General features: G+C 42.5%; 1 protein-coding gene across 14 annotated transcripts in view; it reads left to right on the forward strand.

Moving 5' to 3' along the window:
• Positions 1-13,646, forward strand: part of DOCK7 (dedicator of cytokinesis 7) — a 101,143-nt gene extending 87,497 nt beyond the window's left edge. For 8 of the 14 annotated variants that reach the window (XM_065841695.2, XM_071810089.1, XM_065841696.2 and 5 more), the window contains 10 exons: positions 36-179; positions 932-1,063; positions 1,791-1,805; positions 6,178-6,303; positions 7,670-7,759; positions 8,627-8,863; positions 9,510-9,653; positions 10,667-10,773; positions 11,800-11,967; positions 13,133-13,646. In XM_065841695.2, coding sequence (XP_065697767.1) covers positions 36-179; positions 932-1,063; positions 1,791-1,805; positions 6,178-6,303; positions 7,670-7,759; positions 8,627-8,863; positions 9,510-9,653; positions 10,667-10,773; positions 11,800-11,967; positions 13,133-13,175 — 1,206 coding nt within the window. In that variant the 3' untranslated portion in view covers positions 13,176-13,646. Of the gene's footprint in view, positions 1-35; positions 180-931; positions 1,064-1,790; positions 1,806-3,246; positions 3,442-6,168; positions 6,304-7,669; positions 7,760-8,626; positions 8,864-9,509; positions 9,654-10,666; positions 10,774-11,799; positions 11,968-13,132 lie in introns of those variants that run through there. The other 6 variants (XM_071810086.1, XM_065841697.2, XM_065841700.2 and 3 more) reach the window with 3 other exon arrangements.
• Positions 13,647-14,531: the final 885 nt, after the last annotated feature.

Raw genomic sequence — 14,531 nt, forward strand, 5'->3', positions numbered from 1 at the left:
AGTAAAAATATTTCATCTATGTTATGTCTCCTTAGAACATATCTTCTAATGTTTTGGAAGAGTCAGCAGTTTCTGATGATGTTGTATCACCAGATGAAGAAGGTATCTGTTCTGGAAAGTATTTTACGGAAGCTGGTCTGGTGGGATTGCTGGAACAGGCTGCAGCATCTTTCTCCATGGTAGAAGACTTTAATTTCTTTACCTATCTTCTTCAGCAGTCTTATACTGCTTTGCATTATGAATGACAATGTTTTCTCTGTGTGTAACTCTATTGTAACCACTTAATTTGCATGAAGCACTGGGAGTTTTAATTGTTCAAGGCAACTTGCTTTGCCCTCTGGAGTAAGCTTTGCAAAGAGCAAGATCTGGGACCAGTTTCTGGTGTTTTTCACTTCAACGCTGCACATTTGGGAGTTCACAACAGTTAAGAAGGGCCGTGATGTTTTTTCCTCCTGTTCAAAAAGAGTGGCCCAAGAGCTTTATGTGATCAGTGTTAACGAGCTGGTAGTAGCAGATCCATCAGAAGCCAAGGGAAACAAGTGAGTTATTTCCTGCAGCACAATATAAAACATGATGCAGTGGATTTAAGTACAAACAACAGTAACTCCAGAGCAAAGACCTAGAACCCCTGCTGTGGTCTGGCTGTGCCATGCTCTTGTGCTCGTATCCATCCAAAATACCCCAGTTTTTATTCTATTAATAATCTCATTAATTAGTGGCAATGTGTGGCAATGTGTAGTGCAGTAGGCTTTTGATTCCAAGGTACCTGAGTATTTTATTCCATTCCTGTGTGTGTATATTTTAAGAAAAGCTGCTGATTACATCACAGTGCCACCTTTTCATTTTGCAGTTTTATCATTTAAATGCTGGTAGTATGTGTCATTCTTGCTGTTGAATTGATGGAGGAATCTGATGGACCTTATTTTTGTAGGCTGGCATGTATGAAGCAGTTAATGAGGTTTACAAAGTCCTTATTCCTATCCACGAAGCTAACAGAGATGCCAAGAAGCTGTCTACTATTCATGGTAAACTCCAAGAAGCATTCAGCAAGATAGTTCACCAGGTAATAATTTGAATTTTCAGCTGCAATGTGAATTGTGAAAAAACGTCAAACGTTCAGTGCAAATAAAAACTAACTTAAAGAAAAAAAAAAACAGATTACGCAAGAATTGTCCAGTGGTGATCCACAGTAAATGAAAGGATCACTAACAGGATTTTTTTTCTCTGGACATTTAACATGAGAAACATGAGAGAACACGAAACATAACCAAGTGTCATTGTAACTTCCGAAATATCCAAGAGTTAAAAATTCCAACCATCTGTCAGTTTTTCCTTTCGGATGTTATTTTAACCTGTGCTTTGCATGCTGTATGTCTGGGAAAGACGCCGTATCTTGCCTTTAGCCAGCTAGGTAACGTTCAGAAGTGTTGAGGGTTTACTTGTCTATTCATACGGTGGACAAATAATTGAAGGAACCTTTCTAAACTTAAATGGTGTAAAACCCACCAGCTAGATGCAGATCAGTGCATCGATTTAATCGGATCCAGTTGAGGGTCTGATGGTTTTCTCCCTGTTCTGGCATCGCCAGATTTCTGAGGTTAAATGTACCGATAGAGGACAATTCGTGAGTGTCCTTCTGGGGCAGAGAAGACTGTTTTGGATGCATGATGTCGTATAATTATTGAAACCATTTCAGGTTTATGATACCTTACATTGCTGGTCATGTTTTGGCCTTTGAAACTTCTTTTTTTGGTTTCTGTGACATGCGCTTTTTACTTTTTATTACACAGAGTACTGGCTGGGAGGTAGGTAACTCCATTCTAGTTAGTAAAGAACACTAATAGATTTTTCAGATGACTCACGCCAACGCTTGCCCACATGTGCTAGTTGTGGGTATTTCTGTTGCTGTCTGCTGTTAAAACAATTCATTAACCAAAGAAATACCAATAAACCGATTGTGGTTGTAGTAGGAAATTCTTCATAAGAAGCTCTAGGTAGTGCATGGATGCTGACGTGTTCCACTAATGAGGTTCTTTGGTGAATGAGCCACTGTATCATCACTAGTTTGTTTTTATAATTTGTTTATATTTCTTTTCATCAGCATTGACACAGAAAATCATCCCTTCATACCATATTTTCACCCCACCCACAGGGGTCGATTTAAGCAATAATGCTCAGAGGTACTGAAACACAAAACTCGTTTCCTGCGCATACAGACCATATCTCGGAGAATGGGCTGCTTCATTCTGCTAATTTAAGAGCAATCAGTTCATTAGGTAGCTGTTATCCCTCAGTAAAATGGCTCAAATGTGTTAACTGGAGTCAGTTTTGCTGCTCTCATTTTTGTCAAGGCTGTTGGCTCATGTTTCTACAACATACACCACGAGAACCACACAATTGGATTAAAGATGGGCAAAGCCATCGGCTTTGTCCGCAGCAGAGAGAGTTTGGAAACTCGGGCCCTAGCCCAGTCGGCACAGCAGGCACATGAGCGTCCAGAAGTCTCAGAAGACATTGTAAATGTTTTGTGAAGATGATGTTACATTATTTGCTTAGACTTCAGCTGTCCAGTTGATCTCTGCTCTTCTGTGAATCATGCAGCTCAGCATGGGCCATCTCCCTCCACGTTTCCGCCGCAGGAGAGCATTTAAACCCATGCTTCCCAAACTGGGGCTAAGAACAAAAATCTTTTGCGTTGTGTGATGTAAATAATTTGGGCAAATGATATCTGAATATCAGTTTTAGTTCCAGCCTAGCAAGAAATTAAGTCCAGTAGTTTAAAAGTAATCCAGAGAACGTGTGGTAAGGAGTGTAAATGATCTGTGTCCAATAGCCAGCAAATGTGAAGGCCTGTGAGCATCTATTTTGATTAGTCTGTCCCTAAATCGACCCCTGAAGAAAATCCTGTCATTGGTTATGATTCTAACATCACTCAGTCACGTTTTACTGCATGGTAAAAGACACCCATGGTTTCTGTTCTCATCTGTTGTCATGCTCCTTCATGGCCACACTTTTTCTGATCTTTGTGCTTTGTAGCTTTCAGATTTGTTGCATGTTTTGCCCTTTTTCCTTGTTTTAAATACTTTAATGGATGCTCACCCTTTTTTTATTTTAGAATTTATTTGCTGCCAATTTGCTGCTTGTTTGTTTTTTGGAATTTCCCTAATTAAATACTTTCTGTTTTCTCCTCTGTCGCCCTGGTTGCTGACCCTCCTCCCCACTCTTACTATTGTCTGTTGTGGTAAGTTCCTACTTGTGGATTTTTTTCCCCCCCTTTCTCCTTTTTGTTTTTTTCCCTATTTGTTTTTTGTTTTACACTGTGGAAACCCCAATTTCATTTTACCAAAGAGCTATGCCAACAGCAAGACCCCACCTCATGTCCCAGGGCAAGCAGTATTGCCAACTACAAGCACCCAAGTATCCTGAGTCTGGCACCGTTTCAAAGACCTACTTAAACGCAAGTGGTGGGTTTTTCTGCTTTTGTGTTTGTTCATTGAATAAATGTCAAATTAATTCTTTTTGTTTAACAAAGTTGTTAGGAAAAAGCCTTTTCATGCTACAGCATGAGAATTCAAAAATGCTTTTTAAAGTATGCAAGGTGAGGTTGCCAGTGAATAGCAACAGGTGGTACCTTCAAAAAATCAGTATTGGAGGACTTCTGATAGTTGGCAACACTGCAAAGGACCTTGGGTTAAAATTGAGCAAGAAAATAACAACGCTCAAGTTCGGTAAAAATGGTTGGATTTTGCATTCTGCACAGTGTGTACGAAGGAATTACTTCTATTCCAACATCCTTCGGGCTGGCTCTGCCTCCAGGCAGCTGCTGCCGCTGTGTTGGTCTTGGTGAAGAAAGCAGATGTGATCACTCCTGTCTCTGATTTTTCAAATCTTGTTGGCAAAGCTTTTTGTGTGCGTGCAAGAGATAACTCAAACTTGATTCCCAGCAATTTTGAAAGATGTTTACCATGCATAATAACAAACCATGAACCTTCATAAATCATGATGGCTGTTATCTGCTCTGCCAGTTCTGTAATGGCTATTCAGTGTTCACCTTCATTCTCTTCTCCTCCCAAAGACCTATTATTTTTCATAAAATAATAGGAGATAAAATGCTTTTAATAATTTCTCCCTCATACCTGCATTTTTAGCTCTTTTCAGAAACAAGACCATGGAGTATTTTTAAGTTGTTTTGTTTTCTGTACTGTGATTAAATAGACTTTGGTGTTGGCTAAATTTCAATTAAAAGATCTCAGTACGGAGCCATCCTGGATTCTTAACACCAGGCAAGAAATTGAGCTCTCCCAATCTCATAGCCTGAAAGTCACTCACCAACTAGGTAGGAAAAAACAGAGGAGTTGGAAGAGCAGCAGCGTGTCTTCCGTTGATGGGGCCTGCCCTATGCCCAGGGATTGGGGCAGGATCCCACCAGCTTCCACATGAAGCATGCCAGCCCCGTGTGAGGTTTTCGGAGGTGTTTTGTTTGGCTGTTCCCCTGGAAGGGGTTGAAAGACACCATGAGGTTCTCAGGAACATGGTTTAGTGACAGTGTTGGACTCGACCTTGAGGGTCTCTTCCAACCAAAATGATTCTATGGTTCTGTGCTACTTTGGGAAAGGAGCCTATAACAGTGAGGTTGATTTTAAAAAAAATAGCACAGGAAGCTGGAAATACTGGGCATCGAGGGATTTTAGCGTGGGGAACATTGTCCAAAACTGTGGCTTTGCAAAGGTAGTGATGAGTAAATGGAGGGTTCCATAGGCTGCTCATTGCTATATGGGTCCAGAGAAATGGTCACTGGAGAAGGACAGGGAGCCCAGGGGAACTGCAACCAGATGTTGCCAGGTGTTAGTTCCAGTCAAACAGTAACCACTTTGGAGCTGGGGGTGGCACCAGGAGGTGCTTATGGGGATGGCTGTGGGGTGACAAAACCCTGTGGTCAGCACTGGCAGGAGATGGATGAAAACCCCTCTCTGGACAAGGGTTGGACTAGGTGGCCTTTGAAGGTCCTTTCCAACCCACACTATTCCATGATTCTGTGATTCTAGGGATGCTAGTGTGACAGTGCTTTTTCCAGTCTGCCTCAGGGGTTTTTGTATTTTAGTTTGGCTTGTTTATCCTCTTCGCCTTCCATAGATAATGTTCACCATCACCATCAAAAGATCTATTTTGCCATAGCAAAACACTGAAAAAAAATATCGTACACGACAGCAAAGACATCTGTCAGTGCTGTTTGAAACCAAACACTAGCCCAGATTCAGAAACATTAAATGTTATATGCTATGTTATATACACACTTTCTCGTGAGAGTAAAGGTGAACATTGTAGTTTCTTGCTGAAAGGCATTTCTGGTTTGTGCATGCAGCGTGAGTTTTTTTAACAAAATCAAAGATGCGATGTATTTTTAAAGCATTTTTCTTCTCTCTCTCTTAATCAGATTTTCTTCGTTACTTTATCCAGCAAAAATCTTTCTTGTTTCTCTACTTTTGTTGCATTTCTGGGCCAAATTCACCACTGGCTCCCATGGAAGCAGGTACATGATAGAGCGAATTGCATCTGCTTTCACCAGGAGTGACTTTGGCCCTGTGTACTAGACATTAGTTACTAGAAGAGAACATAACCCCTTCCAGTTGACATGCTATTTAAAAAGCACTTGCGTGTGTGTGTGTGTGTGAGTGAACTGGACGTTGACTTCAGCCCAATCCTGCAATTACTTGTGAGTGGATAATTTATGGGGTGCTCTGATGTGGGTGATTCAAGGGGTATCTGTGCAATATCCCCCCTGCAGCTACGGGCTCAGCGTTGTCCGCACAAATTTGGAGAGCCCGAAATAATTACCCAAACAAAGCGACTTAGCCTTGGACTGTTCCCCGGAGACATCTGACACCTCCAGACTCTTCCTGGGGTGAGAAAAGTCATTGCAGGGTTGGGCTAATGGTCATAACTGATTCATATAATTTCATGTTAGTTTATAATTTCATTGCGGTGTTTGCTGCTAAAATGCATTAATGCTGAATTCCAGGTGTGTTTTTTCTTTCCCTTCTTTCTATTTTTTTTCCTTGTTTTTTAATGTCTTTTTTATTTTGCATAAATTCAGGAGCCTGCCTGCAGCCATGCTTGGGGGTGTGCATGTCTCCACACTGAAATAACCTTCTGTTTCTCCAAACCTAGGATGGAAAGAGGATGTTTGGCACCTACTTCCGGGTTGGTTTTTATGGAACTAAATTTGGAGACCTGGATGAGCAAGAGTTTGTTTACAAGGAACCCGCAATCACCAAGTTAGCTGAGATTTCCCATAGGCTTGAGGTGAGATGATTGTGGCCAACCTCAAATTCTGTCTGCGAGTTGCAGTTTAGCTATTTTCCATTAGTTGTTTAAGAACTGTGTTGCCAAATTATGGGAAGTGCTGGAAATTAAAATCGTTGGGCAAAAACCAGCGCTCTGCCTCTTGGAGGCTGACGCAAAACTGAGCTTAGAGAAACAGTCACTTGGCAAAACAGTTTGCAGAGACCTGTGTGGTGGCCAGAGCTGGACCCGATGTCCTGCGTCCTGTGGCCAGGACCACCTCTGCAGCTGCAATGTGAGGAGAGGAATCCCACAGGTTTTCCTTGATCTTGTAGTGAAAGTTGCAGACCTGCTATGATCATTCTGGAGTTTGTGACAGATCACACCTTGTCTGCACTTCTCGATAGCCTCCTGGTGTAAATAGGGTGACCTGGGCTGGAAAAAAGGTTGAGATGCCTTTCAGGATCTGCCTGTCAGAAAGTATTGCATTTTGCTGTCATTTTGTTGCTTTCGTAATGTTCCTGTCCTAGAGATTGAAGCCTCTGAAGTGGCTGGATTTCAGAGCCCCTGAGGGTATCACAGGTCTGAAGTTTGTTTCAGCCATGAACAGGCAAAGGCAACTCCAATTAATGTAACTGGGGCTTGGGTGCTGCTCCAGGCACCACCCAGTGATCATCTGTACCAAGTAATGGTTAGTCTGGCCTGGTTTTGTGCCAACCAATCTGTGTCTAGACAATGTCTTAGCACAATTTGGGGGGCAGCAGAGGTCAGAGACTGTTCTCATCTGTGCAGAGGTGAAGCCATCCCCAGCAGCAGGGGAGGACCAGGCTCTGGGCCGTGCCATGCTCTGTGTCCATAGGGCCAGAAGGCAGAGCTGACCCTGGATTATTCACTACAACAGATCTGATGTCACGTTGTTGCTCACAACAGTTCAGCCACTGTCACGTTGCGCTGAAAGCAGCAGCGTGATTTGAGGATTAAAAAAACCTGAATTCTGAATCTGGCCATTCACCCAGCCCAGCAGAGCCGCGCTCTGATGTGGCACCTAATTTCTAGGCTGATCCCGTGTTGACCCCAGTTTTCAGCTGAGCTCACAGACACCCAGTGAGCTCAGAGGGCTTGTTCAGAACCGCGCAGCCTGTCTGTGTGCAGTTGGAAGGCTCCCGAGTTCTCCTGCCTTCCAGGGCGTTAGGCTTGTTTTTTCCTGTTGCCCCTGGAATGTGACTGATTTATTTCTGGGATCAGCAGATCACATTCAGCCCCAGCACTGCTACTGTTGGAGGCACATGGAGCTTCACCTCCCCTGAATAAGCCTTTGTCTCTCCAACCCCCATCTCTGATGGCTGCATTTGATGGTTTATTTCAATGCATTTACTCTCGATTGTAGGGATTTTACGGAGAACGGTTTGGTGAAGATGTGCTTGAAGTGATTAAGGACTCAAACCCTGTGGACAAATGTAAACTAGATCCTAACAAGGTAAGAGCACAAGTACACGTTTAGAGGTAGAACCGGTCCTGAATGTGTGGAAATGCAGTGGAACAAATCTGCCCTGAATTTCACCCAACAGCCAATGAAATCCACATCCAGAGCATCTTGAGACTGCTTGAGATGAGAGTTGGTGAAAACCATCCCAGCAAAGGAATGCAGAATTAGGCAGTGGTGGGTGGGAAGAGAGGAGATCACAGGACAGCAGAGGCCCAGGCTGCATTGGCCTTTTTCTTTCTTGCTGGGTGCATGGAAGGGAGTTTGCCATTCTCTGGCCTCTGACTTTTTTGCAGCTGCAGCATCTTGTCATTCTTGTGCCATGTCTTTTAGGCCTACCAGAAATAGAATCATAGAATGGTTTAGGTTGAATGGACCTTCTCAGCTCCCCCAGTGCCACCACCCCTGCCATGAGCAAGGACATCGTCACCAGCTCAGGTTGCTCAGAGCCCAGTCCAGCCTGACCTGGGATGTGTCCAAGGATGGGGCATCCACCACCTCTCTGGCCAACCTGGGTCAGTATTTTACCATGCTAGGATGCCTAGTGGCTTAGGGCATGGCATTATCTGCAAGGAAAGGAAGGAGAAGCTTCCTGTGAAGAACATGAGAGAAGGAGGGCAGTGAGCTGTATTTTATCTGGTCCAGAAACTGCTGAGCAGTTACCAGCACCCCTAGTCCTTGTCTGTATGAGTGTGGTTTTTCTGAGTACAGGCAAAAAAACCTAGTCCTAGTTCTTCCAGAAGTGGCTTCAAGACGAAAGAAAGCAAACTAGGTGATTGCACTGCTAAAAAGCAGGGCGTAGGGCTCAGCTCTTCCCCCTGCACTGTTCCTCACCGTGCACACCTGGGTTCCATCCCGCAGGCCTACATTCAGATAACCTACGTGGAGCCGTACTTTGACACGTACGAGATGAAGGACAGGATAACTTACTTCGACAAGAACTACAACTTGCGGCGTTTCATGTACTGCACGCCCTTCACGCTGGACGGCCGGGCTCACGGGGAGCTGCACGAGCAGTTCAAGCGCAAAACCATCCTGACGACGTCCCATGCTTTCCCATACATTAAAACCAGGATAAATGTCATTCACAAAGAGGAGGTGAGGCCTGTGCTGTCAGGGACTTCCTATGTTTGATGGAATGTTGCTGAAACTCATGCACAGTGTACTATTGTATGTGTAGTTGAATATCACAGCCATGTCCCTTCATGCTGCCTTTCCCTTCTCTGTTAAAAATGCAGAAATTTGGCAGAGAGCGAGAGCAGACAGCACGATTGTGAGCTGCTCTGGCTGTTCACTGCAGGGACTCTGCACCTGAGTTTAAGAACGCCTTGTTTCTGTTGAGGTTTTCCCTGTTCCTGTTCAACCTAAACTAAAACCAGATCGATTTAGTAGGGCAGGATGTCACCTCTTTCACCGGTGTATCCAGTTGACACAGTCCTGTAACCGTGGGCGGCTGGTTGGAGAGACTGCAAAGGGACATGAGTCTGCCCGCTCAGGAACGATCTCAGAAAGCTCTTGAGTACCCAGATGTAGAAATACATTTAAAAATAAAATCTTTTTCTTGATGTTTCTAAATCAAGACTGAGACAATGTGTTTCTGAAGTGCTTCTGTCCAGACTGTCCTATCAGTGTCCTCCACCTCTTCAGTGGGACACCCCAAAGTGACCTTGGTGTTTCTGAAGGTCTGTGTCTGGTTGGCAGTCTCAGCCATAACAGGTATCCTCTATTCTGGCTACTTCTTTAGATCATTTTGACGCCCATTGAAGTTGCCATAGAGGACATGCAGAAGAAAACACAGGAACTGGCTTTTGCAACCCACCAAGACCCCGCAGACCCAAAGATGCTGCAGATGGTGCTGCAAGGATCAGTAGGTACCACAGTAAATCAGGTGAGGATCACTGGCCAAGCTAGAGACACTGCAGTATCATATATCATATAGTATACATATCACTCTGAGTGATGGATGTTTAGTATTGGGCCTTATTTCTTAAAATACCTGAGATTTTTTTCCCCCATGCAGTCTGTGGGATGTGTTTAAGGTCACTGGTTGGCCTAGGCCAGCTGCTCTCAGTGACTTTGCCATTTGCGTGAGAGTCCTGAAAATGTGGTTAAATCTGGAAAGTGGCTGAGAAGAGACAGCTCCCCCTCAGTTACCTGCTCTTTCCTGGCATTCACAGTTGTTTCTCCCTACTTCTCCTTCTCCCTTAAAAAACAGACAGAGAAAACCAAACCAAAACCAAACCACAAAAAAAAGGGGGGGTGGGGGAGCCCAAAAAAACAATCACACCCCCCCCCCAAAAAAAAAAAAAAAAAAAAAAAAAAAAAACCACATTTAAAAAGTTTTATTACTTTCCTGTTGGTTAACCAGGCTCTGGTGGGTGGAAGTAGGATTGTGTCCTGTTGTGGTTTTTGAACAAAACGGAAAGCAAAGCTAGTGAATGGAGAAAAATGGAGGAAAAACTGAGGGAGTATGAGTAAAGCTCTACTAATGCACAAGCTGGAAAAAAAGCCGCCAGAGTTTGAAGTTCTGGGTTGAGTTTGCAGTGCTGGTAAACATTTCGTTGGTTCCATCTGCATTGTTTAAACTTTGTCTTAATTGTGAGTTGAGCAGATTTTGTCGAGAGTCCTTATAAGAGAAAACTAATGTAGAATCTGTGCGTTTTCTCACACAGTTTTCCAAAAGCAGAGTCTTATTTAAAACAAAAAAGAAAAGCTTAGAAGAGATTCAGTTGTCATGATGTTTGGTGATTTATGCCAGATTTACCAGCTGCAATTCTTCAAGGTGCATTCTGTAAGGAAATGTTGCATTTTAGTAATGTTTCTATGTGCAAGAAGTTTCTCCAGTTACTGGATATCGCAGATGGTTCCTAGAAACTTAATTTTTTCTTCTGCTCCTAAAAGGGACCATTAGAAGTTGCACAAGTTTTCTTGTCTGAAATACCCAATGATCCAAAGCTCTTCAGACATCACAACAAGCTACGGCTCTGTTTCAAAGACTTCACGAAAAGGTACGGAATATTGTCCTCAAACTGCCTGCCAGGTGCGGTTAGTACTACCACATCAGGCAGGAACATGTAATGAAAAATAACATGAAAATAACACGGGGGTGTCCAGAGAGAGGAGTAGCCGTGGTGTAACTCTGTCTCTCCAGTTCCCTACACAGTTGCGCAGGTGTTTTCCTGTTTCTCTGGTGCTGCTCGTCCATGGCTTCAGGGGCTGAAGTTGTTTGGCTTCGCTGTTGATCAGGAATTAATTAGTGATGACAGTTCAGGTGTGAGCAAGTGTTCCTGTCTCAGAAAACACAACTGGCCACGGTGGCACAAGTGAACTCACAGCTTGGCCAGGGCAGGAGAAACTACTGAATTGACCGGGAGGTTTCATTTCCTTCTGGGGTGAATTTCTGCAAGCGGAGTGGATGCACACTGGCAGAATTCTCTTAAGAAATGTGCTGGCTGCTCTGCTTTTCTCCTGAGTAATGCAAACTGCATCTTTTGCAAGCAACAAGGAATTAAATATGTATGTATCATTTAAATAAAAATAGATCCAGTGACAACATAGTTTTTTCATGTGTGATAGATGGCATTGATGATAAAGTTCTTTTCATACCCTTTGTTTAAATTATATCTTTGCAAGTAGGAGAGTTCCTCATGAACATCTCAGTCTGCTATTTATTAATCTTTCCTGAGGAAAGCAGTAGATCTATAGATCTTTGAATCCTCTTGGACTGGAATGGGCTAGGTGGAGATCAGCTTTTCTCTTCAGAGAGGATGAACATAACTGGAGAGTAAATTAAAATAAAAAAGGAGTTGTCACTCTGGAAATGAAATGGAAATTGGAAATATGACACTCTCTCCTTTCACCATGGACACTAAGTGGTTTAGCGGTCTTCATTACCCAAAAGACAAGATAGAGAAGGATATTATGTGTCATACCAGAGGAACAGAATGAATGTTTTTGTCCTATTAGCCTAACAAGTCTGTAGCAAGCGAGTCCCTTTTTTGTGTGCCCAAGTTTCACAGGCTTTTATTTTCTAGATGTGAAGATGCTCTGCGCAAGAACAAGAGCCTGATCGGTCCAGACCAAAAGGAGTATCAGCGAGAACTTGAAAGGAATTATCACCGGTTAAAGGAAGCTCTCCAGCCTTTGATAAACAGAAAGATCCCTCAGTTGTATAAGGCAGTGCTGCCGGTCACTTGCCACAGGTGGATATTTGATTTTACTCTTTCAGGAACGATAAGGAGGGTGTAAAACTGAGCACTGGGGTGTTTGATCTTCTGCTGAACCTGTGACATCTATTTTTTTTCAATTATGGCTCTTTTGGCTGAGTCCGTCCCTTTCCTTTTCTGTCCTGACTTCAGATCACATCCCCTTCCCAGCAGTTATTGTAGGTGGTGTTTGCAATGCTTCTTTTATTCCTCATCTATGACAATTCTTAATTTTTTTCATGCTGCATCCCATTTGTTTTAGATTCAGATCCACCCTCAGTGTGGCAGGGCTTTGACACTTGTTTGTTCCAAGTGGAACTGGGATGAGGAGCTCCAGGGGCAGGCAGGTTGGAAAAATAGTTGATGTTTTCCATGCTGGAAGATCAGTAAGCTGGAGTCGGGGCTTTTTTTTCATCTGCAGTGAGACTGAGCATAAAAAGCCCACTGGGAATGTATGAAACAGGTCAGAACCTGTAGCACCACGATCCGCTTGCTGAGCAGGGCAACGTTGGGTACAGAAAGTTTCTAACAAGGCTCTGGCGTTTCTGTAGTTGAATTTGATGTATTATATTTTTGTGTCTGCTGAACACTGCAGGAAGGTGACCTTCCCTCCTTACCCAGGTTCAGGACGTTTTAAGCTCTCCCCAGGTCACGTACTGTGTGGTGTCGTTCTGTGCTGGAGTCAGTTTTCACTGGTTGGGGATGGTGGGAGTATCAGTGCTTCCCTCCCCACCCAGCCTGGACCCTCACAAGCACTTTTGTCACTGTATTTCTTATTAATATTATTGTTAATTATTATTAATATTTCCTAATCTTGTGAAATTCAGCCTGTGCAGGGGGCCTAATACAGGTATTCCAGGCAAATTCTGCTTAGAGACTCAGTTGAAAGACTTTAAAAATATCTCAGTAGTGCAGGTGGTTTGTGCTGCTGCTCTACATACACGTGAATTAAACTTTCAGTTTTCGTCTGAGCTGGGTAATCCCAGATACAGACCCGAACCCAGCTCCTTTGAAAAGTGATGAGTTAATGTCAGTGGCCTTAATTTTTGCAGTAGCCAGTTGTAGAGAATACTGGAAATCAAGTACAGAATCATTCATCTGACGAGGCTTCTTATTTCATCATGGAAAATATGAGCTCATAATTGTATTTTCTCTCCCTCAGAGACTCCTTCAGCAGGATGAGCCTTCGCAAAATGGATATCTAAACGAGTTAAAAGCCAAAATAAAAAAAGCACTTAAAAGTAAGGTTTTGAAAAGAAAGAGCCTTGTTATCAGCGCTGGGAATCAAAGAAGTTTTATTGTGAAATAAAACTTGGACTTCATCCTGGACATCCCACACACCTCTTCCTCCATCAAAGTGTTCAGTGGCCAAAAATCATTCTGAATTGTCAAATGTAGACTTATCAATGTTTGAAAAAAAAATCATGGCAGTGGTATCCGGAGTATTTGTGATAAGCTGTAAACTTACCTGTTTTTTAAGGCATTTTTATGACTCAAAGGTACACTAAACGCATTTACCTTTATTTATAGCATTACCTAATGTTAAATTTATTTACTTTTAGTTCATATATTTAATTTATATTAGGACCATACGCAAATGCATTTTTGAAGTTTTTAATGTAGTGATGATGGTTATTTTGATGGTACTATTAAATATGTGAATGTTTACACTTTAATTCCCTGTGCCTTGGACTTCAGAGCTCACCACCCTTGGGAAAAAGGTTCGGAGAAGGTAAGTCAAGTCAAGTCTTACAGCAACACGTTCTAACCAAGTGGTGATTATTTAATTATCCCTATTCCTTTTTTCCTTTTTAATGCTGGATATGAATTGCTGCAAAGAAAAATAATAATTCCTAGCTAGGAAGTCCAAACAACACAGTCATCTCCTCCTAACTTTGAAGGTCCCACTAGACTGCTTTTTGTGTCCCTATTTCAATTTAAAAACTAATTTCATGGGGAAAAAGAACATAAAATGGTATCACAGTTTAAGTTAAAAGCTTATATAGAAAGCATTGTTATTTATGTAAAGAAAAACATCTGTTTGATGGCAGTGATTTTGGTGGCTGACACAGCCCTTCAAGGAAACATCAGACCTGGAGCTGAGTACATGATGCCTACATCTAGTGCTTAACATTTTTCTTCTGTATTGAACAAGGTCCCTTGGAAGAGGTGGGATGTGATCAAACACAGGCTTATTCTCTCTATAAAAGTACCTAAAAATGCCTACATATGTATATACACAGAGATTTTTTTTTAAATGAATGTACTTTTTAATGTATATAAAAATGCAAGGAGAAAAAGGGGTTTATATATGAGCTTATACATCATCAGTTCCAATTTGTGAATAGTTTACTTTTGAAACATAAACAGTTTTCACCTTCAATTCTAACATAGACATTCCTGTACGTTAGAAGGTGCTGGGGGTTGTTTCTTTGGGCTCGTCCCCCCACGCCTTCTGTTTAGTTTGGAAGCTGTATGGGAGTCAGGGACTCTCATATTGGAAAATATTAAGGGGAAGTGTGTAGCTCTGCAAGAGATTTATATGAAGAGGTGTGCAAAAT

The sequence above is a fragment of the Patagioenas fasciata genome, chromosome 6, assembly GCF_037038585.1.
Source record: "Patagioenas fasciata isolate bPatFas1 chromosome 6, bPatFas1.hap1, whole genome shotgun sequence".
NCBI classification, from domain to species: Eukaryota; Metazoa; Chordata; class Aves; order Columbiformes; family Columbidae; genus Patagioenas; species Patagioenas fasciata.